Source organism: Bos indicus x Bos taurus, chromosome 17, assembly GCF_003369695.1.
Source record: "Bos indicus x Bos taurus breed Angus x Brahman F1 hybrid chromosome 17, Bos_hybrid_MaternalHap_v2.0, whole genome shotgun sequence".
NCBI lineage: Eukaryota > Metazoa > Chordata > Mammalia > Artiodactyla > Bovidae > Bos > Bos indicus x Bos taurus.
Window position 1 is genome coordinate 54253427 of NC_040092.1, and position 24712 is coordinate 54278138.

Below are 24712 nucleotides of genomic sequence, written 5' to 3' on the forward strand. Positions count from 1 at the left end.
TAAAATCTATATCCTTAAGTTTTCTTACCAATGTGTCCTTAATTATCATTGACCCTATTATCAGATGGCATGTTCGACATTAAAATACTTTTAATAATTTACCTTAGAATTGACATTCTATACATTGTCACAATATACATAAGCTGAAGAATACAGAAGTATTTTTAATTTAATCATGTAAAACACAAATGCTGACTTGACATATATTCACACGTAATTCTTTCTCTCACGTTTACAACTCAACAGATTCGTGAATCCAGAGGAACTGCTATAATCACTTTACGGAACACACCTATAATGAAAAAAAGAAAAGAAAGCTATAGCATTAACCAGCAGAAATAATATTAAAATTAGACCATTTTGAATAATTCATCTTATAGCAGCAGGGGAAGTTTAAAAACCAAATCCACAAAAAATATCAACTCCTCATTTTTATCTAAGTTTTAGCAAAAAACTTTTTTTTCATCCCAACTACAGGAGTAGCAAAAGCATCTGGTTTCAATTTAAATACCTATTTCATATTTATCTTGACTGGTTGACTGAAGCAGTGAAATAGCAAGGTGATAAATACATTAGTGATTACTATTTTATTATCCAGCAGATCTAAGTTATCTAGTTTAATCAACCTAATCCATGAAAGCTGAGATTTAGAAGAGTGCCTTTTCCTTTTACAAAAGGCTCAATATAGGATTTCTTTAAAAAGCTTTTTAGAAATATGGCATCCATATACATAGCTAGGTTTTATTACGAATTGTCCAACTAGGTATTAGCTGTAGTGACAATCATAAAGAAATCATCATGCAGTTAAAATTTAACAATCGAATGCCCTGTTTTCATCAAATTTTATACTCAAGTGTGGTATATGACAAAGACATAGTAAGAAAGTCGTATACAAGCAATGGTAACTTGTCCTAAGTGCTAGAAAGGCACTGTGTACAGCACTATTAGATTTAAGAAAATATGATTTCGGTTTTACTCTTAAGCACAACTTCCTTTGAATGCAGTCAAAGCAAAATGGTTAAAAATGACTATGCTAAGAGATATCTGAATCAGGTACTAAAAATTTATAAATTTTTCAAAGACAGGAATATAGGTGCTGAAAAGTATAAACCTGATAAAATAACAAGCAAAACACATTTAAAGAGGTCAAATTATCTTGCATAATCTGTTCATCCTATAAAATTGTATACTTACTGTTTTAGTATTTCAAAAGTTTATTCCAACCCATTTCTTCTTTTATACTCTAAAACATCTTCGTTATGTTGTTTGATGAGCTAAAAGTAGGTAACAGTTAAAATCAGAAATGTAATTTTCCTGGCAACTTAAAAGAAGGAAACCAACAGTTGATATTTATATTTCACAAGAGAAATGAGGACACATTAAAAGAATTACAACTATTCTAGTTAAAAATAAAAGGTTAAGGGATAAAAAAGTCCCAAAACAATGAATGATATATACTTGTTCACCACAATCTGACATACCAATTTGAGAAGGCAACCCTCCAAAGTTTAAATCCAACTTCTGCAAAAAAATTACTTCATTCAGTGGGTAATTAATGGACTGGAATGCCTTACCACAGCGGGGCCACACCAACATGACAAAGCAGAACTCGGTTACTAAATGAGGTTGGTGGATGTGTATTATACTTCTAACCTTAGAAGTTTCATACTGTGAGTGAGTGACCAACCTGCACTCCCCAATTATATACGTGTTAGTTAGATGTCATGGAGGGCAGCCACTTTCTCAGAATAACTGTCTGACGGATTATGCAACTGGAACAATGCCTTGATACAGGGTGATGTTTGTTGCAACGATTCATTACCAATCAGTGCTCTCAGCAACATGTTTCTTTTTTAGGAAAACTTTAAGAAGATACAAAATTACATTATAGTAAACATTATTTAAAAAGGATTGTTGTTTAGTCACTAAGTCTTGTCTGACCCCATGGTCTGTAGCCCAGCCAGGCTCCTCTGTTCATGGCATTTCCTAGGCAAGAAAACTGGAGTGGGTTGCCATTTCCTTCTCCATTAAAAAAGGATTAGTTACTATTATTAAATTGTAAGTGACTTTCAGTATCTTTTACTCCTTTCTATGTCAAAGAGCTGAATCACTTTAATGAAAAAAATCCCAAATACAGGTCTAGGAGTTGAAGGTGGGCAGCAGTGGAGAAAATTTCAAAACCATTAGCCACAAAACAAAAAATTTAAATCTAACGGAGCATCAATACTTTAAGTCAACTATTAAAAAACTTATCTATAGAGAGACACAATTTCACAGTGGTCTACTGTGTAGCTCTGTAGTTAGAGAGAACTGGGTTCAGCAAATTAATTTCTCCAAGTGTTTTCTTCATCCATAAAAGGTCAATAATAATAGTGCTACCACATAGTGTTGTCTTTGGAAAAGATTATTAAGTTTTCATAGGTAAATCATTTGGCATACTGTAAACAAAAAGTACTTCCCTTGTGGCTCAGACAGTAAAGCGTCTGCCTACAATGCAGGAGCCCCAGGTTCAATCCCTGGGTCGGGAAGGTCCTCTAGAGAAGGAAATGGCAATCCACTCCAAAAACTCTTGCCTGGAAAATCCCATGGATGGAGGAGCATGGTAGGCTACAGTCCGTGGGGTCGCAAAGAGTCGGACACAACTGAGCGACTTCACTTCAAACAAAAAGGTATATTTCCAACAATGTATTTACACTGTTAAAATCTTATGTCTAACAAATTTAATGGGATTTAATTTGTATTAGTTGTTCAGTTGCTAGGTCGTGTCTGACTCTTTGTGAACCCACGGACTGCAGCATGCCAGGCTCCCCTGTCCTTCACTATCTTCCAGAGTTCGCTCAAATTCAAATCCATTAAGTTGGTGGTGCCCTACAATCGTCTCATCCTCTGTTGCCCCCTTCTTCTTCACTTACAATCCGACCCTATGGCATCTGAAAAAAGTGCCTTCATAAAACCTCAACCTGTCTCCATCTTCATTAAGAAATAAAGGATAAATAATATGTAGTAAAACTGCCATTCACAAAACCATGCAAAGGAACAATGACATGTTTCATCCTGGTTACACTTAAAAATTTTTTTGTTTTATATTTGATTAACAATGATGTGTTACAGGTGTACAGCAAAGTGATTCAGTTATACAAGTATCTATTCTTTTTCAAATTCTTTTCCTATTTATGTTATTATAGAATACGGAGCCGAGTTCTCCGTGCTATAGGGTAGGTTCTTGCTGCTTACCTATTTTAAATATAGTAGTGTGTACCTGCCTCTGAAATCGTAACATTTTTTAGTCCTTAGGATTTCCCTCATGGAGAAATAGGTTGGATTGGCACGATTGAAGGGAGTAAGTACTTACAAAGATCCACAAAAAAACGGAGGTGCCCAAGGTCAAGCCAACTTTCAGCCAGTTGGGACTGCCATGTGGCGGTTCCTGAATGTAGAACTTTGACCGAGATGAAGCTGAAAGGGGACAGAAAGGCTCTCCAAATCTGTAACTTATCGCCTTGTACGAATAAACCTGCCATTTAAATGCGTATAATCGCATTTCATTCCCCCTTCTACTTTCTCATTTAAACAGCCACGGAGAGGTTCAGAGAGGTCGAGTGACTCTCCCTGGGCCTCCGGCTGGGCCAGACCGTGGCCTCTGTCGTCCAGAACGCCTTCAAACCCTCTATATTGGCTTTTGCGAACCCTCAGACGACTCGGAAGCGCCCACGGAAGGGTTCCCCTTTCCCCCGTCTGTAGGAGGAGGGACTCTAAGTCCATTCGCACAGACCCAGTAAGGTCGGGGACACTGGGAGCCGAGAATCGCGGGTGGAGGCAGGGGTGGGCTCCGGGACGAGGGTCGGCGAAGGTCACTGCAGGACAAGCCCGGGCGCAGTCCCCTCCTGCCCTCGCACGGCTGGGCTCACCCTGGGAGCCGCAGGCTGAAAGCTCGGGCGGGCCTGCTCGAGGAAGGACACTTACAGACACTCGGGAACCTAGCCGGGGCCAGCAGCTTCCAGAATGGCCGCAACAACGCGGACGGCGCCATCTTGCCTGGCTTCCTGGGCTCCGCCTCCTCCAGCCGCGCAGCTCCCGGGGCCGACGTTGGGCCGAGCGCCCCCTGGCGGGTGGAGGCGAGAAACTGTGTGGCTCGGAGGCCACGCTGCATGGGCGCCTAACCCTGAGAATTGCAGATAAGGCCAGGTACCTTTAGACCCTTGTCCTCAGTTCTCATTCTGTGAAGTGGGGTTAGGAAGAGGATGACTGCAAGGCAGGAGGGGATAGGGGAGAAGGTAGTTTAGCGAGTTCTCTGTACTCTGAGAGTTTATTTCAGACCCCCACCCTAGGGATTTACCAAAACCTTCCTACGTGAGCTTCCCTGGTAGCTCAGATGGTAAAGCGTCTGCCTACAATGCAGGAGACCTGGGTTTGATCCCTGGGTCAGGAAGATCTCCTGGAGAAGGCAATGGCAACCCACTCCAGTCTCTTGCCTGGAAAATCCCATGGATGGAGGAGTATAGTCCATGGGGTCGCAAAGAGTCGGACATGACTGAGCAACTTCACTGCACTTCCTATGTGAACCAGATAACTGAAAATGAAGGTGTGTTGAATCAGTTTGATTGATTTTGGTGTTCCAGGAACTGTGCATTAATCCATCATATGATTTATAGGCATCATGAACAGTATGAAAAGGCAAAATGATAGGATACTGACAGAAAAACTCCCCAGGTCAGTAGGTGCCCAATATGCGACTGGAGATCAGTGGAGAAATAACTCCAGAAAGAATGAAGGGATGGAGCCAAAGCAAAAAGAACACCCAGCTGTGGGTGTGACTGGTGATAGAGGCAAGGTCCAATGATGTAAAGAGCAATATTGCATAGGAACCTGGAATGTCAGGTCCATGAATCAAGGCAAATTGGAAGTGGTCAAACAAGAGATGGCAAGAGTGAATGTAGACATTCTAGGAATCAGCGAACTGAAATGGACTGGAAAGGGTGAATTTAACTCAGATGACCATTATATCTACTACTGTGTGCAGGAATCCCTCAGAAGAAATGGAGTGGCCATCATGGTCAACAAAAGAGTCCAAAATGCAGTACTTGGATGCAATCTCAAAAATGACAGAATGATCTCTGTTCGTTTCCAAGGCAACCCATTCAATATCACAGTAATCCAAGTTTATGCCCCAACCAGTAACGCTGAAGAAGCTGAAGCTGAACGGTTCTATGAAGACCTACAAGACCTTTTAGAACTAACACCCAAAAAAGATGTTTTCATTATAGGGGACTGGAATGCAAAAGTAGGAAGTCAAGAAACACCTGGAGTAACAGGCAAATTTGGCCTTGGAATACGGAATGAAGCAGGGCAAAGACTAACAGAGTTTTGCCAAGAAAATGCAGTGGTCATAACAAACACCCTCTTCCAACAACACAAGAGAAGACTCTATACATGGACATCACCAAATGGTCAACACCAAAATCAGATTGATTATATATATTCTTTGCAGCCAAAGATGGAGAAGCTCTATACAGTCAGCAAAAACAAGACCAGGAGCTGACTGTGGCTCAGACCATGAACTCCTTATTGCCAAATTCAGATTGAAATTGAAGAAAGTAGGGAAAACCACTAGACCATTCAGGTATGTGGCACCCCACTCCAGTACTCTTGCCTGGAAAATCCCATGGATGGAGGAGCCTGGAAGGCTGCAGTCCATGGGGTCGCTGAGGGTCGAACATGACTGAGCGACTTCACTTTCACTTTTCACTTTCGTGCATTGGAGAAGGAAATGGCAACCCACTCCAGTGTTCTTGCCGGGAGAATCCCAGGGATGGGGAAGCCTGGTGGGCTGCCGTCTATGAGATCACACAGAGTCGGACACGACTGAAGTGACTTAGCAATAGCAATAGCAATTCAGGTATGACCTAAATCAAATCCCTTATGATTATACAGTGGAAGTGAGAAATAGATTTAAGGGCCTAGATCTGATAGATAGAGTGCCTGATGAACTATGGAATGAGGTCTGTGACATTGTACAGGAGACAGGGATCAAGACCATCCCCATGGAAAAAAAATGCAAAAAAGCAAAATGGCTGTCTGGGGAGGCCTTACAAATAGCTATGAAAAGAAGAGAAGCGAAAAGCAAAGGAGAAAAGGAAAGATATAAACACCTGAATGCAGAGTTTCAAAGAATAGCAAGATGAGATAAGAAAGCCTTCTTCAGCGATCAATGCAAAGATATAGAGGAAAACAACAGAATGGGAAAGACTAGAGATCTCTTCAAGAAAATCAGAGATATCAAGGGAACATTTCATGCAAAGATGGGCTCAATAAAGGACAGAAATGGTATGGCCCTAACAGAAGCAGAAGATATTAAGAAGAGATGGCAAGAATACACAGAACTGTACAAAAAAGAGCTTCACGACCCAGATAATTACGATGGTGTGATCACTGACCTAGAGCCAGACATCCTGGAATGTGAAGCCAAGTGGGCCTTAGAAAGCATCACTATGAACAAAGCTAGTGGAGGTGATGGAATTCCAGTGGAGCTATTCCAAATCCTGAAAGATGATGCTATGAAAGTGCTGCACTCAATATACCAGCAAATTTGGAAAACTCGGCAGTGGCCACAGGACTGGAAAAGGTCAGTTTTCATTCCAATCCCAAAGAAAGGCAATGCCAAAGAATGCTCAAACTACCGCACAATTGCACTCATCTCACACGCTAGGAAAGTAATGCTCAAAATTCTCCAAGCCAGGCTTCAGCAATATGTGAACCGTGAACTTCCTGATGTGCAAGCTGGATTTAGAAAAGGCAGAGGAACCAGAGATCAAATTGCCAACATCTGCTGGATCATGGAAAAAGCAAGAGAGCTCCAGAAAAACATCTATTTCTGCTTTATTGACTATGCCAAAGCCTTTGACTGTGTGGATCACAATAAACTGTGGAAAATTCTGAAAGAGATGGGAATACCAGACCACCTGACCTGCCTCTTGAGAAACCTATGTGCAGGTCAGGAAGCAACAGTTAGAACTGGACATGGAACAACAGACTGGTTCCAAATAGGAAAAGGAGTACATCAAGGCTGTATATTGTCATCCTGTTTATTTAACTTATATGCAGAGTACATCATGAGAAACGCTGGACTGGAAGAAACACAAGCTGGAATCAAGATTGCTGGGAGAAATATCAATAACCTCAGATATGCAGGTGACACCACCCTTATGACAGAAAGTGAAGAGGAACTAAAGGGCCTCTTGATGAAAGTGAAAGTGGAGAGTGAAAAAGTTGGCTTAAAGCTCAACATTCAGAAAACGAAGATCATGGCATCCGGTCCCATCACTTCATGGGAAATAGATGGGGAAACAGTGTCAGACTTTTATTTTTCTGGGCTCCAAGATCACTACAGATGGTGACTGCAGCCATGAAATTAAAAGACGCTTACTCCTTGGAAGGAAAGTTATGACTAACCTAGATAGCATATTCAAAAGCAGAGACATTGCCAACAAAGATTCGTCTAGTCAAGGCTATGGTTTTTCCTGTGGTCATGTATGGATGTGAGAGTTGGACTGTGAAGAAGGCTGAGCGCCGAAGAATTGATGCTTTTGAACTGTGGTGCTGGAGAAGACTGTTGACAGTTCCTTGGACTGCAAGGAGATCCAACCAGTACATTCTGAAGGAGATCAGCCCTGGGATTTCTTTGGAAGGAATGATGCTAAAGCTGAAACTCCAATACTTTGACCACCTCATGCGAAGAGTTGACTCATTGGAAAAGACTGTGATGCTGGGAGGGATTGGGGGCAGGAGGAAAAGGGGACGACAGAGGATGAGATGGCTGGATGGTGTCACTGACTCGATGGACGTGAGTCTGAGTGAACTCTGGGAGTTGGTGATGGACAGGGAGGCCTGGTGTGCTGCGATTCATGGGGTCGCAAAGAGTCAGACACGACTGAGCGACTGATCTGATCTGATCTGATGTGATCATATACATGGTCTCATTTCACCTTCACAGCAGTCACATAACACGCTGTGGTTATTCTCAATTTATAGATGAAGCTCAAAGAAGACAAGCTATTTATCCAAGGTGACCTATTATGGACTGCAGCCTCCCAGGCTCCTCCGTCCATGGGATTTTCCAGGCAAGGGTACTGGAGTGGGTAGCCTATCCCTTCTCCAGGGGATCTTCCCGATCAGGGATTGAACCTGGGTCTCCCTCATTGCAGGCAGACGCTTTACCCTCTAAGCCACCATGGAAGCCCTGACCTATTATTATACCTTACATTTGAGAGGACCTCTTACAGTTCCCAGAGTTTGTTTATACGCAGTAGCATAGTAAATCCTCACAACCCTGTGAGGAAAAGAGAATCCTAATAGTTTAGAAGTGCCCTGATCAGTTCAAGATCATACTTTCGGGGAAACAGGGACTCTTAGACTGAGGTTTTTAGGCTCCAGATCTATCCTCCTCACCCTACCTAACAGGTTTAAACAGTCCCCTGAGGCCAAGAGCTGCAGAGCAGGCTCAAAGAGCCAAGTTCAAAGAGTCATTCTAAATGATTTTGAAGCAGATTAAACTCTATGCCTCAGTTTTATATCTGTAACAGAACACCTACGCTATAGGTCCCTGGGAAGCTTACAACATACCTGGGAGTTGTAAACAACTTGCTTTTGCTGATCTCTTATGGCGACCCACTCCAGTATTCTTGTCTGGAAAATCCCATGGATGGAGGAGCCTGGAAGGCCTACAGTCCATGGGGTTGCAAAGAGTCAGACACAACTGAGTGACTTCATTTTCTTTGATACCTAGTATACTGACCAATAGGTTTTGTCTTTTACATTTGAACGAAAATTTTTAATGCATTTAGTTCTCAATTCAAACTGATGTTTTAAGACCATGTAAAAATATGTACAGGTAAAAGAAATAATTTAGAAAAGGCAGAAGAAGAGTTAGAAAAGGCAGAGAAACCAGAGATTAAATTGCTAACATCCATTGGATCATAGAAAAACCAAGAGTTCCAGAGAAACATCTACTTTTGCTTTACTGACTATGCCAAAGCCTTTGACTGTGTAGATCACAACAAACTGTGGAAAATTTAACTGATCTGCAGAGTACATATGCAGAGAAATGCCGGGCTGAATGAAGCACAAGCAGGAATCACGATTTCCCGGAGAAATACCAACAACGGCAGATATGCAGATGACACCACCCTTATGGCGGAAAGCGAAGAGAAACTGAAGAGCCTCTTGAAAGTGAAAGAGGAGAGTGAAAAAGCTGGCTAAAACTCAACATTCAAAAAACTAAGATCAGAGCATCCGGTCCCATCACTTCATGGCAAATAGATGGGGAAACAATGGAAAGAATGACAGACTTTATTTTCTTAGGCTCCAGAATCACTGCAGATGGTGACTGCAGCCATGAATTTAAAAGACGCTTACTCCTGGGACAAAAAGCTATGACGAATCTAGACAGTATATTAAAAAGCAGAGACGTTACTTTGTCAACAAAGGTCCGACTAGTCAAAACTATGGTTTTTCCTGTGGTCATGTATGGATGTGAGAGTTGGACTATACAGAGGGCTGAGCGCCGAAGAATCGATGGTTTTGAACTGTGGTGTTGGAGAAGACTTGAGAGTCCCTTGGACAGTAAGGAGATCCAACCAGTCAATCCTAAAGGAAATCAGTCCTGAATATTTATTGGAGGGACTGATGCTGAAGCTGAAGCTTCAATCCTTTAGCCACCTGATGTGAAGAACTGACTCATTGGAAAAGACCCTGATGCTGGGAAAGATTGAAGGCGGGAGGAGAAGGGGACGACAGAGGATGAGAAGGTTGTATGGCATCACTGTCTTAATGGACATGAGTTTGAGCAAGCTCTGGGAGTTGGTGATGGACAGGGAAGCCTGGCATGCTGCAGTCCATGGGGCTGCAAAGAGTCGGACACAACTGAGTGACCGAACTAACTAAATAAATAATAAATTTTAATACTTTAATCTTTTAAACATAATGTCATGTAGGTTCATGTTAAAGACAAAATAAATGTTAGCAAATTTCTTTTTCCTTCTATGTATTTTTTAGCAATGTTATTGAAAAATTTTTTAACCAAAAATTATTGACTGAAGAGTAAAATAGTTGTTTGATGTTTGGTTCATTTTTACATTTAACTGGTGGCTACAGAGATCGCTACACTGCAGGTCACTTTATAGTTTGTACCCTAGTTTGAGCCTCCTGGGCTCATGCTCAAGTAAGCAAAGCACCCGACTAACATGCTGAGTCAGTTGTTGGTTCTCAACTTGTTGGCTTCTTGTCCACTCAGCAACCTGTCAGTTGTATATCCTTTCTACACCATCCCTTGGAAGCTTCTCCTGACACAGCTTTTGCTAGACTCCAACAAGTTGGAACAGAAGCCACATTTAGTCAGAGCTTAAAGAGCCATGACTGAGCGACTTAGCGCGCACGCACATGCGCGCGCACACACACACACACACACACACACCCATTAGGCAAATTACTAAATTTCACTACTGCTATTGGAAAAAGGCCGTTTTCTTCTTTTGCCCCCGTATCCTTTTACTAGTGTATATTTTGGGAAAGTGATGAAGTATAAGCACATTTCTCTCAGTGTGTTAGAGCTGATGGAACCCTACACTTGGAGTAGGCAGCTGTAGGTAAAACTCCATCTTGAAAAGAATCCTGATGAAGCAATTCCATCCAGGAGCTAATAGCTATATTTTGGTAGAAGCTGCTACATGACATTCATTTAAGCATCTCCAGAATTTGAATGCTAACACCTTATTTATGACCCAGGCAAAGGATTAGAGTTAGCAGCTAAAAAAAAAAAAAATCATGATTTTGTTTTGTTTTTACATATATATGTATCTATTGTTTATCAAATTCTTTTCCCATTTGGGTTGTTACAGAATATTTAGCAGTTTCCTGTGCTATAAAGTAGGCCCTTGTTGGTTATCTATTTTAAATATAGTAATATGCATATGTCAGTCCCAGACTGCCAGTCTATCCCTTCCCCTCTCACTTCCCCCTTGTAATCGTAATTTCGTTCTCTAAGTCTGTGAGTCTGTTTTGTAAATAAATTCATTAGTATTTTTTTCTTTTTAGATTATGTATATCAGATCAGATCAGTCGCTCAGTCGTGTCCGACTCTTTGACTGATCTGATTCTGTATATAAGCAATATCATATATTAGTCTTTGTCTGTCTGACTTATTTCACTTAGTCTGATAATCTCCAGGTCTATCTGTGTTGCTGGAAAACCAAATTTTTAGTCCCAGATTTTTCACTCAACTCACATCTTCTGGGAGGGTTAAAGTAAAGCAAGAACTGAAAACAGTATAGAAAAATAAAATTACTTCCTACATGTTTACTGACAAGTACAACAAGGCTGTATATATATTGTCACTCTGTTTATTTAACTTTGCAGAATACATCGTGCGAAATGCTGGGCTGGATGAAGCTCAAGCTGGAATCAAGATTGCAGGGAGAAATATTAATAACCTCATATATGAAGATGACACTATCCTTATACCAGAAAGTAAAGAGGAGCTAAAGAGCCTCTTGATGAAGGTGAAAGAGGAGAGTGAAAAAGTTGGCTTAAAACTCAGCATTCAGCAAACTAAAATCATGGCATCTGGTCCCATCACTTCATGGCAAATAGATGGGGAGACAATGGAGACAGTGACAGACTTTATTTTTTTGGGCTCCAAAATCACTGCAGATGGTGATTGCAACTATGAAATTAAAAGACACACAAAAAAGAAAAGACACCTGCTCTTTGGAAGAAAAGTTATGACCAACCTAGAGAGCATGTTAAAAAGCAGAGACGTTACTTTGCCAACAAAGGTTTGTCTAGTCAAAGCTAGGGTTTTTCCAGTAGTCACGTACGTGAGAGTTGGACTACGATGAAAGCAGAGCACCGAAGAATTGATGCTTTTGAACTGTGGTGTTGGAGGAGACTCTTGAGAGTCACTTTGACTGCAAGGAGATCCAACCAGTCAATCCTAAAGGAAATCAGTCCTGAATATTTATTGGAGGGACTGATGCTGAAGCTTCAATCCTTTAGCCACCTGATGCGAAGAACTGACTCATTGGAAAAGACTCTGATGCTGGGAAAGATTAAAGGCAGGAGGAGAAGATGACAGAGGATGAGATGGTTGGATGGCATCACCAACTCAACGGACATGCATTTGAGTGAACTCCGGGAGTTGGTGATGGACAGGGAGGCCTAGAGTGCTGTAATCCATGGGGTCGCAAAGAGTTGGACATGACTGAACTGAACTGGACAGCAAGGAGATCAAACCAGTCAATCCTAAAGGAAATCAACCCTGAGCAGTCATCATTGGAAGGACTGATCCTGAAGCTGGAGCTCCAATACTTTGGCCCCTGATGTGAAAGAAAAGACTCTGATCCTGGGAAAGATGGAAGGCAAAAGGAGAAAGGGGCGGCAGAGGATGAGATGGTTAGATAGCATCACTGATTCTACGGACATAAATTTGACCAACTCTGGGAGACAGTGAAGAACAGGGAACCCTGGCGTGCTGTAGTCCATGGGGTTGTAAAGAGTCAGACATGACTTAGTGACCGAACAACTGTTTATTGATTTATGAAGCATGAGAGTACTATACACCAAATTCAGAATCTAGACAGGGATGGAAGTATCTGAAAGCTTTTATTTAAAAGAAAGAAGCAATCACAGAATGTTAGTATTTTGTAAACGTTGAGTGGCAAATACATAGATTTCTTTTGTTTCCTTCTATAAAATTTAAATATGTAAAGATCTAAAAGTGTCAATAGAGAACATCTTACATATATTAAGACAGAGGAATTTCACTCTACATTTCCCTTTTGTAGAATTAAGGTTTGCAAAGTTATATATTTATGGTTGTTGTTTAGTCGCTAAGTTGTGTCCGAGTCTTTTGCAACCCTATGGACAGGAGCCCAACAGACTCCTCTCTCCATGGGATTTCCCAGGCAAAAATACTGGAGTGGGCTGCCATTTCCTTTTCCTGGGGATCTTCCCCACCCGAGATCAAACCTGCAGCTCTGGTATTGCAGGTAGATTCTTTACCGCTGAGCCATCTGGTTCTGGTTGATTTATCACAAAAGTGATATGCAAATACATGGGGTAAGATGAATGAACTAACCATTATCATCATCGTCACCACCTCACATCTAGCCTTGGATGTGTTAACTCCCTACATAGCTGTCATGCAGAGTATAACCTGTTAAATGGGATTTCTATTTGTCAAATAGCGGTGATCTATCAGAGTAGACATTTTCTTGAGTTCCGGCTATCAAATCACGAACTGTGTGGTCCAACTATCAGTAGGTGCATTTGAACTAGGATGTAACTCACATAAATGTTGAATCAGAGTAGTGTTCACTGAGTCTTAAATATTGTTATTTGTCATCAGCCAAAAGGAACATATTTGCCAAACTATATTGCTGGCTCATCTATTCAGTTACTCAGCTTCTGGTGGAAACTACTGTTTGTTTCAAAGGTCAGAAATTTTCTTCCCCCATGGTGAAAACAGAATATTATTTACAGGAGAAATTTAGAAAAATATAGCAAATAATATTGCTAAAAGTACTTTCAGATATGAAGCTAGAGATTTGGAAACTCAAGTGAGAAGCTAAGCTAAAATTATCACCTTGAGTTACACAATTTTTCTACTTTTTAATAGTTCAGATAGTTGAAAAACCTGTGGAGGAGGGGTGTGAAGTTTGAAGGTTATCACTAAATAACAACTGTATTTTATGAATTTTAAATTAGTTCTTAGTTTTTTTTTTTTCTTTTAAAATTAAAGTTAAAAAACTGGTCATATTTCAAACCCCAAACACTGTTTCTTATACCCAGATTTTCTTAATGGAACTTTTAAAGAGATCACAGAATTGGAAGTAATTCTGGGATTTGACTGCAACGATCTTACTGGTGACCCAGGCAAAAGGAGAGGGCATTCAAGATAAAAGCCAGAAAACCCAAGTATTAGTCCCAGATTTTTCCACAGGAAAACATCTTACTCAACTCACACCTTCCATGGTGCATTAAAGAGCAAGCCAAAACCAGCAAAATATCTGTGTAACTATGATTAAAAGATCAAAGCTACTGGAAGTATTATTTAACGACTCGATGTAAAAAATGCTACTACTGATGGAATTCAGGATCTGGAGAGAGATAATCAAGAGCAATCAAGGATATAAATTGTTCACATGATGTGAAAATTTGTAGTCATTGATAGAATGCCACTTTTAAAATAGCTTCACTGTCGATTTTTAGTGAAATGACTTCGAAGAGGTTCTATTCGGTATCCAGTCTGACCTTGCTTACTGCAGCAGTTCTCTAGTATCCTTGCCAGATACTTTTCGTCTTCCTAAGATTTAAGGATTTCTAGTGACGGGCAGTCAGAGTATTAAGCACTTGCTTGAAGCCAGCTCCAAGGGATTCAGTGACCTTGAATTCTTCACTACCCCAAGGTGACCCAACACTGCATTGCATGAACTCGCTGATAAAATGAAACACACAGTTTAACCTTCAGACGTTTCTTTGGCAGTGCAAATATGATCTGGCTGACTACCTTTCCAGGGTCCTCTTAAAGTAACAAAGTAGATCCTGGATATCCCAGCCAGGCCCATTTAATTGGTTAACTTTTTCACGCTTTTCAGACTCCATTAAGCTCCATCCTCTCTGTATCAGTTTACAAGTCTCCACCTCTGCTGCTCAACCAGGCACTTTGTCCACGATCAAACACAGCGCTTCTTGAACACCCGCATTTTAGCACTTCAGGCTCAAACTCTGATTATACACATTGGGAGAGCCTACCCAATGAATGAAAGGCCAATCTAGCCATTAGCAGTGGAGACGCGATGCTGAGGCGGTCGGAACCGCAGCCGGTCACTTTCCCCATGCTTCCCCAGCGCCTCCAGGACAAGAAACCGAAAGGATGGGCGGGGCCTGTCGATACCCTTAAGGCCTCCGCGGGCCGACGGCCTCCAGGTTTCCCAGCAAGCTCCGGGACAGAGGAGGTGGGGAAAGGAGGTCATCGCGCTTGCGCGCTAGTAGGTGTGACCCGGGTGGGAAAGCCCTCGGCGTCCGCCATTTTGGCTGCCTCTGTCGGTCTGTTCAGTTACCACGTGAACCGCCGACGGAGACCCGTTGGGGGGGGGGAGGCGGCGGCAGTGTTAAGTGAGAAAGGAAAAAAAGACTACGAGGGGAAGGGGGTGTCGGGGTTGGGCGACGCGGTGACACCTGAAGCCTGGTGGCGGCGGTGGATCCGGGCAATCAAGGCTGAAGCAGCCAGGACGACGGCGGCGGCGGCGGCCGGACAAACAGGCTGACCGAGCCGGGCGGTGGCGGGAGCAGCGGGAGGAGCCGGAACGATGCCGGCCGTGAGCCTCCCGCCCAAGGAGAACGCTCTCTTCAAGCGGATCCTGGTAAGTGTGAGGCTCCGGGCAGGCAGCGAGGAGGATTTAGCCGGTACACGGGCCTGTCACCCCTAACCTCGGCCCACCGGGCACCGGGCCACCCCCGCCCGGGACCCCGCCTTCGTACTCCTAGTCAGGCTGAATGCACTCCTTCGTCCCTTCCTTGAGGTTCCCTCTACGGCCCGCGCGCCCGGGACCACAGGTTTCCTCCTCCCCGTCCCCACGCTCCGAAGGCCGTGGTTCCGGAGTAGGCCCCTTGCTCCCAGCTTCTAGACGACCGGTTCTCATTCGTCCCGAGCGAAGGGAGGAGAGGCCTGCTTTCAGCAGGGAGCCGGGCGACAGGGGCAGGAGCGGCGGCCCGGCTGGTGTGGGAACGCTGCCGGCAGGCCAGGGTGGCACCCTTGGAAGGAACAGGTGGTGCGGATACCGCACCGCTCATTCATTGCCCAAGCGCGGCTCTCCCTCCATGGTCCGTCCCTCCCTCTTACTCTCCTCTTGGGATTCACCTGTCCCCGCCCGACTCGGGGTCACTGATTGACCTGGGAGGAGGGAAGGAAGAAAGGCGTTCGGAAGGGGAGAGGAAGCTTTCTAAACTACTACCCTGGTAGTCAGTAGGGATGCTTGCGTCTCCAGCTTCTTAGCCTCTCTCGTTCCCTCCTTCTGGAGTAGGGAAGAGACATTTATTTCTTAGTTTCCGAGCGGGAAACAGCCCCACCTCATCACCCTCCTTGGAGGTGGGGCCCATTGCGAGGGGGCGGTCCAGTAGGAAGTGAAAAGTTGAGAGCTTTTAGTTGAGAAGTTCTAGACAAGGGTTTCTTATAGACTGAAGTGTGTTAACTTCACTTAAGCTTTTAGTTGAGAAGTTCTAGACAAGGGTTTCTTATAGACTGAAGTGTGTTAACTTAACGGATGCAAGAAATTAGCAGAGAAAAGAGAATATAAGAACTTTTGAAATGGATCTTTTTGACGGTAGCTTAGGCTCGATAATTTCCTGCATTTCAGATATGTGCAGTTTGCATTGTTTTTTTTTTTAAAATACATTAATAAGATGATGTTTGGAGCCACTGTTTACGTTGTAGAATGTCTTGTAGCTTAGGTGCTATAATTAACACTCTGTAGCACGCTTTTGTTTGGCTGAGTGGGTTGCCGCTTTCATGCAGACATTTCTTTGAAAGAATTAACTACGTTTACCAAACTGCCAAACTGCAGCCTGTCAGGCTGAAATCCATGGGGTCGCAAATAGTCGGACACGACTTAGAGACTGAGCAACAACAACCAAACTTAAGTCTTAAAATTTGGAGTATGTGTTACGAAAGTGTTAGTGTTTTCCTTTTGCAATTTAAGTGTATTTCGTTTGTTTGAAAAGTATAACGACTCCAAGGACCCGGGTTTTCTAGACCCATGTTGAACTAACTTTGGTTTTACAGAAACATCCATTTGCCTATAGATTTAGTCATTAAGTATGGAAACGCATGTAAGAAAGTTACATCCAATACGGTGTAACTCTTAGTTACCTTATGCCAATTTTTTTGTTTTTAGACTAATGGAGTGTATGTAGGACTGTATCACTATTTCACCAGAAGTTTATTTTTATATATTTTAAAGGAGTAATTGGTGTGTAGGTTCGACTGTAACATAGTTTTAGGATAGTAGTTTGTCGTTAATCTTCCTCCCCAATTCTACTTTTAAAAAATTCAAGTTGAAAAGTTGAGAGGAGTACAAGGAGCCCTTGTATATTCTGTAAACATTTAACATTTTGCCAGATTTGCTTTTTCTCTGTCCTCACACATATACAAGAGTTAAAAGGAAATTGCTGGTCTGATCTTCATCCCTACATGCTTCAGCAAAGCATCCTCTTAGAGTAGGATATCATTTTGTATAACCATAAGAATATTAATAATCACTCCCTGATATTGTCTAATATCCAGTTTATTAAATTTTCCTAATTGTTAGGGCAGCACTTAAAAAAAAAACTTAGTTTGAGCTTGACTGTAGAGTTGCACATAATTTAAAAAAATAATAGATTACCTTGTACCCTTTATCCAGTTTCCCCACTGCTAATGCTTTGCAAAGCCATAGTTCAATATCATAACGTTGATACAATCTGCCAGTCTTATTCAGGTTTCTCCATTTTACTTGTACTAATTTGTGTGTATATTTAGTTCTTTGCAGTGTTGCCACACGTGTAGATTACATAACCATCATTACAGTCAACATACAGAACAGTTCCACGAGCACAAGGATCCCTCTGTTGCCGTTTCAGAACTGCACTCTCTCCTGTTCCTCCCATCTCCTCTAACCTGAGACTGGCAGCCACCACTAATCTGTTCTCTGTTTTTATAATTTGGTCATTTGAAGAATGTTTACTGAAAAGAGTCATACTGTACATGACTTTTTAGGATTAGCCTTTTGTGTGTGTGTGTGTAAGTAACCAGATTCCCTTGAGATTCATCCAGATTGTTGAGTGTATCAATAGTTTGTTCTTTTTAATTGCTGAGTAGAATTCTACGATGTGGATGTACCACAGTTTTCTTTACAGTTCATAGCATAACAGTTTTTGATTAAACATCTTAAACTTAAAAAGAAAATTATTTGGTGATAGTGGAGGAAGTCCCTTAAATTCATTGCTAAAATCAAGGTGCTAAAGGGCTTCTTGTTATAAAGTGTATGCAGAGGAAGTGTAAAAATCATTAAATGAAACGGAATATAATTTCCTTATTGTTTTCTTACATTAAAAATGAAAATATCACTAACCGAAGTGTGGTTAGTATTTGCTCTTACTAAGTTGTTTCTGCTTCTTCAGTACTTGTAGTAGTTACTGCTTTTGATTTCAACGCCTGCCCCCCTCCCCCCAAAAGTTTGCATACCTTGTAATCAAGTGTTGCAGGGTTAGTAACTGTTAAATCCTTCCATTAGCATTCAGTTTCTCAGCTAGTGCTTTGTTAGTTGTATCCTGCTTGTTCGTAGTAAAGTTGTATAAGAATGAAATTAGTTTGTATTTTTTAAAAATTTGAAACACTGATTTCAAAATAATGAAGTATGTTTTGACTTAATTTTTCAAAAGAAACCTGGTTTACACGTTGGTGTGTAAAAAAATTTCAGAATTTCTGTAGTGGATTTTCCTGGCTTGTTCTAGTCTAGTTGGTATCTGAAATTCAATTTTGTTGCATATTTGGCCCATCTTTTCCCCCCATTTTACTCTGCTGTGTTCTGAAATGCTAAAGCCCTGCCATGAGTTGGTCAAAATGTCTGCAAAATATGTCTTAATTTGTCTACAGAAGAAACAGGTGATGAATTTAACGTGGTATTATGTGGGAGTTTAAAGAAGAGTTATTTGTGTTTGCCAGAGGTGTTTTGTTGTTGTTGTAATTACATACCATTTTAACACTTTGGAAAACTGAGTTATTAGCAAATGTGTATTTGCCTACTCATGATGCTATTTGTTTATCTAAATAGTTTGAGGGGCATTACCAGATCTTTACACGACTTTCTTGGGATATAGCTTAAGCGTAGGAATAATGAGATTGCCAGGGTAGAGTGAAATCCACACCTTTTTAGATTTTAGCCCACTTGGAAAAGTAGTTGGACATACCCTAATACCTTGCAGTGAAGCTAGTTTGTTGACTGTTAGTGCCTTTGCTTTATTTTCTCTTCTCTTTAGATGTTAGTGTGAACTGTAAGAAAAAAAAAAAAATCTTAAGTTCGAAGTACTTAAAATATGTACAGCATTAATCTATTTTTGGACTATAGCCTGAATGATTTATGTCTTTAGTTAAAAGTCTAATGGATAAAATTTTTCTTTCCTAGAAAAGTGGTAAGAGAAGTTAGCATAGCATGGTGATAATATTTGCAATTTATTGGAAGCTTACTCTTTGTATTGTGCACTGGAACTTCCCTGTGATGATAGAAATGTTCTGTATCTGTTCTGTCCATTATCATAGCCATTAACCATTTGTGGCTGTTGTACACTTGAAATATGGCTAGTGTGGTTGAGGAACTGAGTTATTAATTTTAATTAATTTAAATTCACATAGCCACAGTGAACAGTGAGTGCACTTGAATCCTTCTCTAGTCTCAAAGCATTTCAAGATAGGGACATGTTTATTAAGGAACACACTAAGATTAAAGTTAACAGCTAGTGTAAGGAATGAAACTTTTTTCAGGGCACTTATACTACACCCATCTAGTTCTTTATTAGTTAAAAGGAGTTTTAATAATTGTTGGTGGCTACACATGTTGTGGGTACCTAAAATATTGTAGGTAAATTATTTCATTTTAGTTATTGCTTTTGGAAAAAGTGCTGTTTCTACAGTTAATGATATGTAGGTTGGATTGAGTTGCACATGAACTAAATTAAAATTAGGAATTGTTAACAAGGAGATTTCCATATGCACATGGGAAGGTCAACTGACTTTAATTTCTGTGTGACAATAATAGTTTGGCAACTGAGTGTGGATAGTAACCTTGAAATTTGCTTTAATATACTTTGCCTGTACTGTATATGTTTAGAATATAATGAAAACAAAAAATTAATACAAAGTTTTAGCTGTTCTGAAGTCCCCTTTCTTCTGTATACAGTAGGTAATCAAACGTTTGAACTAGAATGAATTTGTTTAAAGGTGAATTAGGAAATGAAATGCAGTTTTGCATAACTATATTCTTAATAAACACTATATTCTTAAAAGGCACAACATACTTTTAAAGTTTTTTGGTTTTTTTTTAATGCTTTTAATAAAAAGTCTAAAAAGTCTTATGAGAAGAAAAAACTGATAATGTTGCAAATTCACTAATTTGTTTTAACTATCCTAAATTCTTACTGGAATGGGTGTAGGGTGAACACACACATAAGTATATGTCTTTATGTGAATTGACAAAGCATATATATTTTTAAATGCTTTATTGTTTTAGAAACATGAAATATTTAAGAAATGATGCTTTTGGGTTAAGAGAGTAGATTATAATACTTGTTTGTGCAGATATTTGGGGAATAGAGTATTCGGGTTTTAAAAAAAATGAATGACTACATTTTAGTTTTCGATTGTAATAGACAACACTATATGTGTAGAAAAGCAGACAAAAGCTAATAGGAACCTGAATTTAATGTTCGATTCTGTGAGTATTTCAAAGCCTTGCAGTCTTGAACCTTTACTGGGGATTATACAAACTAAGTTATTTGATGATAAAGAGTTGCCATTCCAACTGTTAACTTTGAAGACTGGTTAAAAGCAGTTTCCACAGAGGCAGACATGGGTGCTCTGTTTGATTGATGGACAGGAAAGCTATTGGCCAACTGGCTTTAACAGAAGGGATCTCTTTGTTTAGTGTGCATTCTTGTTTCCTTGAATATTTCTGCTTCTGATAATGCATTTCTTAGAAAGCATTGATTCAAATTTATTTTCTTTGTTCATAAAAGTGCTTTTGGACATAAAAAGCTAGGTTATAGAAGGGATCATATACAGAGGCTGTTTGTTCAGAATTTTGTCCTCCAGATACCTGCATGGCTCATTTCTTCTCTTATTTCTTTTATTGATAGAATTCTGCTCAGATATTCTCTAAATGTTATATTGCGGCCTTCCTTGACCAAAAGCCCTCTTCAACTCAACTGTGTATTTTCTTCCTTGCTGTATTTTTCTCCTTATCATTATTTGACATATCTGATATGTGTGTGTGTGTGTGTGTGTGTATACACACATATATATATACAAGAAATTTATCACATGTCTTCTATAATTAAGATGTAGGTTTTATGAGAATAGGGACTTTGTTAATCAGTACATATTTTTGCATGAAGTGAGCGTGAAGACAGTGACTACAGGGCAAGAGAGAGAAATCTTTATCTTTGGATTTTGTGCTTGCGTAAAGGTTTTTGGAGAAGGGAGTTAACCTGGGCCTTGGCATTGTAGAATAGAGTATTATATGAGGTAATTGTAGGATATCAGGCAGAACCTGTATTACTTGGTAAAGCCTTGGAAGTTGTATTTATGAATGAATCATAGTATTAGGTTTGTTTACATGGTCTTTCTCCCATCACAAAAGCACAAGAGAAAATTTTTATTGTTTCTTTTTTGGTTACGTTAGCATTGGAGGGAAAATGGTACCTGGATTAAATGAGGATGTTTATCATGTGGACCCTGTTGGGTAAGTCATCTGTAGTTTCATAAAGCTCTAAAACTGATTCTGATAAAGTCAGGGTTGAGGACCAGTGTATATGATATTATGAGACAGGAATATAAAATGTTGGAAGGGAGAACATTTGTAATGTAGAGTTGCTTTGTAGGTGTTTTTTAGAAAACTTAAAAATCAAATTGAATTCTTGGAGTTTGAGAAAGGCTTGCTGGCAAGCTGGTGTGGCAGAGCAAGCCGTTTAATCAGTGAGCCTAGCCAACTGTCAGCATTCACATCTAAATGTTAATACAACTCTGCTGTCTGTTAGTAGGCAATAGCCCTACTGAAAAGAGAAAAACTTAAGATTTTTAGTGAAAAATGATCTCAGAAATAATGTCAGTTGCTGGTGTTGATGGTAAGAAGAACAAGTGGAGATTCAAAAGTGATGGTCCTTAGTGTATATAGTAGAATATGGAGGGAAGGAAAACCTTATTCTTGACTTCAGGGAATTTCCCTGGAATGTCAGCAGTGCATTTACATTTAAGCTGTTTTAAGATGCATGCTGTACAAACTTGTATTAAAGTTGTAACTTAAAAAGCAAAACAAAACTAGTTTGATGTGTTGTATGTGATTCCCCCACCCCTGTCCGTGGGTAAGGTATGAATTGTATTTTTACTACTTAATTTGAAACTAAAATAATTCCATTATTATAGAATTAATCCATTATAGATTAATAAAAGCAATTTTTTTGGCTATTTAAAAGTAAAATATAAATTGAAATATAAAAATAACTGATGGTGATGTTAGTGTTTTTGTTACCTTATATGCTGTATTCCACTGAGATTTTCTTTCATAAGTAAAATAATATGAACACATTTTCAGTTGAGATCCTTTGAAATTTCACCTAAAACCTCCTGAGACAATTACAATCTTGTTTGATAATTTTAATCTTAAAGATTTTTTTTTTATAGAGGAGATAGTTGAACTTTCTGTGTGTAATCTGTAAGAGGTGTTTTATCTGATAGTGTGTGAAAGGAGAAATGAAAGTTTACTTTTAAGAATATAGACCTGGGGGAAAAAAGTCCCTGGAGTTGGTTGTGTGCTTCCATACATGGTGGTGGTTCTGATTTAAGAAAAAAAATGTTCTCCTATGTTAATGGCTTTCAGTTAATATGGTATCCTGTTTTTCACCTTTGGTTATCAGTGCTTTGGAACTAAGAATCTTTAAGAAAGGGAAAATGTAGTAACTTGGCATTTATTGCTCATCTATTTTGAGCTAGATTCTGCGCTAGGCTTCCCCCCAACCCCATATTAGCTGATCTAAACCTTGTTTTACTCTTTTGAGGAAATTGTAATAAGTATAAACAATACTTACGATTGTGTTATTTAAAGTATATTTCTAATTGCTTTATATATAGCCAGTTGTGCTATATCAGGACATAAGTTCTTGAAAGTCAGTGCATTATGCAATTGCTGACTAAAATCAGGTAATAACCCACAGAGCTTGTGGGAAAAATAGAATTGGGCCACAACAATTAAAAAATTCATTGATAACAAATTAGAAACCAAGATAAGAACCTAATAAAACTGAGAGCACAGTTTTACATATGTAAAATGGCTAACAATGTAAATACTGTAATACAAATACTGCCTTTTGGAAGTTTACTTGTAGAAGTGGGTGTCAAGAATTGCAGCTGGTGAATTACTGTGAAGTGATGGAAGGAAAGTTACCTTAAATCTCAGAGAAAGTTGTAACAGCAGAGGTGGATGGCTGTGACTGGTAACCCACGAGATGAATTGAGGGGGCTTAGATGTCTGAGGTGTGTGTCAGTGCTGTGCATGCCTATTTGGCTCATTTCAGCTAAGTGCAGTTTTCTGATTCAACTACTATTTCTGGTAGACAAATCCTACAGATCAGATCAGATCAGATCAGTCGCTCAGTCCTGTCCGACTCTTTGCGACCCCATGAATCGAAGCACACCAGGCCTCCCTGTCCTTCCCCCAATCCCTCCCACCATCAGAATCTTTTCTAATGAGTCAACTCTTCACATGAGGTGGAGAGTTTCAGCTGGAGTTTCAGCTTCAGCATCATTCCTTCCAAAGAAATCCCAGGGGTGATCACCTTCAGAATGGACTGGTTGGATCTCCTTGCAGTCCAAGGGACTCTCAACAGTCTTCTCCAACACCACAGTCCAAGCATCAATTCTTCGGCGCTCAGCCTTCTTCACAGTCCAACTCTCACATCCATACACGACCACAGGAAAAACCACAGCCTTGACTAGACGAACCTTTGTTGGCAAAGTAATGTCTCTGCTTTTGAATATGCTATCTAGGTTGGTCATAACTTTCCTTCCAAGGAGTAAGCGTCTTTTAATTTCATGGCTACAGTCACCATCTGTAGTGATTTTGGAGCCCAGAAAAATAAAGTCTGACATTGTTTCCACTGTTTCCCCATCTATTTCCCATGAAGTGATGGGACCGGATGCCATGATCTTCGTTTTCTGAATGTTGAGCTTTAAGCCAACTTTTTCACTCTCCACTTGTTTTTAGTGCCTCTTCACTTTCTGCCATAAGGGTGGTGTCATCTGCATATCTGAGGTTATTAATATTTTTCCTCGGCAATCTTGATTCCAGCTTGTGTTTCTTCCAGCCCAGTGTTTCTCATGATGTACTCTGCATATAAGTTAAATAAACAGGGTGACAATATACAGCCTTGATGTACTCCTTTTCCTATTTGGAACCAGTCTGTTGTTCCATGTCCAGTTCTAACTGTTGCTTCCTGACCTGCATACAGATTTCTCAAGAGGTAGATCATGTGGTCTGGTATTCCCATCTCTTTCAGAATTTTCCACAGTTTATTGTGATCCACACAGTCAAAGGCTTTGGCATAGTCAATAAAGCAGAAATAGATGTTTTTCTGGAGCTCTCTTGCTTTTTCCATGATCCAGCAGATGTTGGCAATTTGATCTCTGGTTCCTCTGCCTTTTCTAAATCCAGCTTGCACATCAGGAAGTTCACGGTTCACATATTGCTGAAGCCTGGCTTGGAGAATTTTGAGCATTACTTTCCTAGCGTGTGAGATGAGTACAATTGTGCGGTAGTTTGAGCATTCTTTGGCATTGCCTTTCTTTGGCATTGGAATGAAAACTGACCTTTTCCAGTCCTGTGGCCACTGCTGAGTTTTCCAAATTTGCTGGCAT

General features: G+C 40.3%; 2 protein-coding genes across 4 annotated transcripts in view; one reads left to right on the forward strand and one right to left on the reverse strand.

The window, feature by feature from the left end:
- Positions 1 to 72: 72 nt before the first annotated feature.
- On the reverse strand, positions 73 to 14393 carry NDUFC1 (NADH:ubiquinone oxidoreductase subunit C1). The gene is made up of 5 exons (XM_027567387.1): positions 14305 to 14393; positions 3964 to 4102; positions 3353 to 3456; positions 1195 to 1274; positions 73 to 292 (listed from the first exon to the last, which is right to left on the reverse strand). Exons 2-4 carry the CDS (start codon positions 4028 to 4030, stop codon positions 1215 to 1217), a joined length of 231 nt encoding a protein of 76 aa, XP_027423188.1. The 5' UTR covers positions 4031 to 4102; positions 14305 to 14393; the 3' UTR covers positions 73 to 292; positions 1195 to 1214.
- Positions 14394 to 15047: 654 nt separating this feature from the next.
- The window catches only part of NAA15 (N(alpha)-acetyltransferase 15, NatA auxiliary subunit), a 73402-nt gene continuing 63737 nt past the window's right edge, over positions 15048 to 24712 (forward strand). For 2 of the 3 annotated variants that reach the window (XM_027567383.1, XM_027567384.1), the window contains exon 1: positions 15083 to 15416. In XM_027567383.1, coding sequence (XP_027423184.1) covers positions 15363 to 15416 — 54 coding nt within the window. In that variant the 5' untranslated portion in view covers positions 15083 to 15362. Of the gene's footprint in view, positions 15417 to 24712 lie in introns of all 3 variants that reach the window. The other variant, XM_027567382.1, reaches the window with a different exon arrangement.